General features: G+C 36.4%; 1 protein-coding gene across 1 annotated transcript; it reads left to right on the top strand.

Moving 5' to 3' along the window:
* The first annotated feature begins 401 nt into the window (after positions 1 to 401).
* On the top strand, positions 402 to 2,837 carry LOC136414068 (phosphatidate cytidylyltransferase, photoreceptor-specific-like). The gene is made up of 2 exons (XM_066397862.1): positions 402 to 540; positions 986 to 2,837. The coding sequence occupies exon 2, from the start codon at positions 1,003 to 1,005 to the stop codon at positions 2,149 to 2,151; it is 1,149 nt and encodes a 382-aa protein (XP_066253959.1). The 5' UTR covers positions 402 to 540; positions 986 to 1,002; the 3' UTR covers positions 2,152 to 2,837.
* The last annotated feature ends 609 nt before the right edge of the window (positions 2,838 to 3,446 follow it).

The following is a 3,446-nucleotide window of genomic DNA, read 5'->3' as shown; positions in this document are numbered from 1 at the left end:
AATTTATTGTCTTGAAAACACGAAATTACTTCAGATACCTAAAAAAAAGTCAATACGGCTTAGGTCTGGTTTGTAGGAATCAGTATTACGAATACAATTACGCAATTTTTAGAAATACAATTTGAATGAAGAAGGATGTTAGCCGCACTTGACTTAAATCCTAATCTGGCTTGAAGATAGGCAGCGCAATCAAAATATATATTTTACGTTTATTAAGCACCTCGTGTCATGACAAGTACAGGAAAAATTATTATTAAACAAACCAGTGCAGTAGTCAATTAAGTTAATATTAATTTCTCGGCCTGACGCAAAAATGTTTGTGTCCGCTTATGTTACTTATCGGCGTTATCTCTCGAATGATAAAAATTAGTTGCGTTTACATGTGAAAGTCTAATATTAAAGTTTAATGTTGCGTGTGTGTAAATCAACAGTGCTACCAATGAATATTTTCACTTTTCCGCGAAATGCTCTTTTTGATCTCAAAGTTAAATCTTCGCATTGAGACTGTAGGATGTACTCTGTGAGTGTTTTAGCAAATAGGTAAGAACGAATGTTATATTATCAATATACGCTTGCAGTCTTACATATTAAATTGGTTAAATTAGATCTGAAAATCCACGGCTAACGATAAGAAGCAGATATCGTTACAGGAGAATTATCTCCTGTAACGATATCTGCAATGATCCTGTAAGGAGAAATATCTCCTGCATCTGTCTTAATCGCTGGTGTAACGAAATTTAAAGATATACAGTATGGTTTTTGGTCTTCTATCTACAAATAGATTAGAGATACAAGATTTCTACAAGGTATTCAGATTTATTTTATTTAGCAGACCCTCTAACAAATAAAAATAATCAAATATTCTCTAGTAGTCAAAGTCTTTGGCTATTCTGATTGAATCGACTCATCTTAATAACAAATCATCTCATGACATTCGTCTTGAAGTGCTTCCAACTATGTTATGATTTTCCTCTTTTTCTCGCAGGCTCCAAACACTTTAATATGGCCTCTGAACCGGACCAACCTGCAATCAAGAAAAATTGGGTTCAACGTTCTTTGACAGCAACCGTCCTAATCCTCTACCTCATAGGGATAACCTATCTCGGCCTAACTCCGCTATGGCTAACGACTCTCGCCATTCAAATCAAATGCTTCCAGGAGATCATCACAATTGCCTACAACTACAAGAAACTGCCAGAAATACCCCTGTTCAGAACCCTTAACTGGTACTTCCTCTTTGTGGCAAATTACTTCTTTTGCGGTGCCACTTTTGCCCAATATTTAGAGGTTTTTACTGCAAAGTATCTTGTGGTTAACTTACTCTTTAAATATCATAAGTTCCTGTCTTTTTGCTTGTACATGATAGGTATCATTTGGTTCTTAAGTTTGTTGAGGAGAAAGGTTATTAGACAGCAATTTAGCCTTTTAGCTTGGGTGCATTTCTTGTGTATCATAATAGTGCTGCAAAGTTACATGATCATTCAGAACCTGTTCGAAGGGCTCGTATGGGTAGTAATTCCAGTAACTTTGGTATTTGTGAACGACATTTTTGCATATATTTTTGGCCGAATCTATGGGAAAACTCCATTAATCAAGGTGTCTCCAAAAAAGACCCTAGAAGGGTTCTTAGGAGGGGGAATGGGTGCTTTGGGGTTAGGAATTCTCATATCCTGGGCAGTTTGTCATGTTGACCATATGGTGTGCCCCACTAAATTTATTCCCGTGGAAGATTCCATTAAGATGACCACTGCGTGTACTAGGAATTCCATTTTTCAACCAATTACCTACAGCTTAGGGTTGTTCTCCATAAACTACTATCCTTTTCTTTTTCACGTTATCATCTTGACTCTCTTTGCCTCTCTAATAGCTCCTTTTGGTGGCTTCTGTGCCTCAGGGTTTAAAAGAGCTTTTAACACCAAAGACTTTGGGGATTTGATTCCTGGACATGGCGGAATGATGGATAGGTTTGATTGTCAGTATTTAATGGCAACTTTTGTTAATGTTTATATCATAAGTTTTGTTAGAAATTACAGTGTTGAGAGGATTTTTGCTCGAGTGCTTTATTTAGAGGAAGACAACCAAATAGAATTTTATAATTTGTTAAAGGAGAGTTTGAAGTCACAAGGATTGTTACAGGGTTTTGAACTGTAGATCTTGATTGTCAGGGATATCCGATAACGTAATAAAATGTTAATCTTGTTTTAAGAAATTTTTTATGGAATTATTAATAAAATATTTCACATTATATTTCACAAATATTTTTAATTGATTTATTTAGTAAAAATGTTAAAAGGTGATATTTAGCATGGCTTGCCGTTGATTGTAAGTCTTGGCCCTGAGTTCATCAGTGCATGCTCACCACATCGAACCGCAATAAAAACCGTGGCGATTTAAAGGTATATTTTCTTAAATGAAACGTTCTGTAGATTTTTGCGTTTCTTCTCTACCGCCTTTGGTTCCTCGTTGGTGTATCGTCTGACGATGAAATTCAAGAGTCGGCCAGGAGGTTTGAAGCCAACAGTTTAACAAAACTCAGTGGAGAGGGTAGTAGTGACAAAATAGCGCTAATGCCAGTCAGCTTTCATTGGAAAAATGTCCATGAAGATCCATTTGATGATTGCGACCCTTCAGGCCTTACTAAAAAAATCACTGTGCATTTACTCAAAATTACCATTGATATAGTTTATGTTCTTAATACATTTTAAAAATCATGCATTCATCATGTATCATGTATTTCACTGAATCACCCTGTACTAAGTAGCTAGTGGCTGTTATGCGCGATTACGATTTGGGTTAGTACAAAATCGTCCATTTACCATTGCCGATAAACCAACGGTACATAATTAACGAATTTATTGGTCTTCATCGTTCATTACATTAAGCCATGGGAAAATGGCAATTTAATTTAGTTAACTAGTAATAAATACAAAATAAATACTTCAGGTTCATCGAACTTTCATTGATTCAACCTTGCTCGCAAACTTCCCATACACCATTGACTTCTTCAACTGGTATCTGCAGGAGGTAAAAAGAAAGCTCAAGCTTTGATCACCGACTGCTTGATATCTGAGTCATTTCAAACAATATCCGCTAATAACATCGCTAATCCCGAGCTAATTAGCTTCAGGTAGGATTCCTGCAGACCGATCGGCTAATTTTCAGTGTTGGATGTTGGTATATGATCGAGCCATAAGGTCTCACGTATAGAGACAGTTCTTTGTACCACTCAGCTTTAAAGCATTCTATAACTTACGGAGTAACAATCTGGCGAGCTTTAGAAATAGAAACTTACTCATTTTTAGCCGAAATTGGTTTTCGAATAAGAAAAATATTGAAAATGGCTTGGTTGTGCAGCCGAGTCTCTAGAAAACGGAGCTCGAGAGACCCGATCACTAATTTGACCATAATCGAGACCACGAGTATTACCCCGATTGAATTCCGATGTT

Source organism: Euwallacea similis, chromosome 16 (assembly GCF_039881205.1).
Source record: "Euwallacea similis isolate ESF13 chromosome 16, ESF131.1, whole genome shotgun sequence".
Classification (NCBI taxonomy): Eukaryota; Metazoa; Arthropoda; class Insecta; order Coleoptera; family Curculionidae; genus Euwallacea; species Euwallacea similis.
The sequence above is the reverse complement of the archived record's forward strand: the minus strand, read 5'-3'. Positions and strand labels throughout refer to the sequence as shown.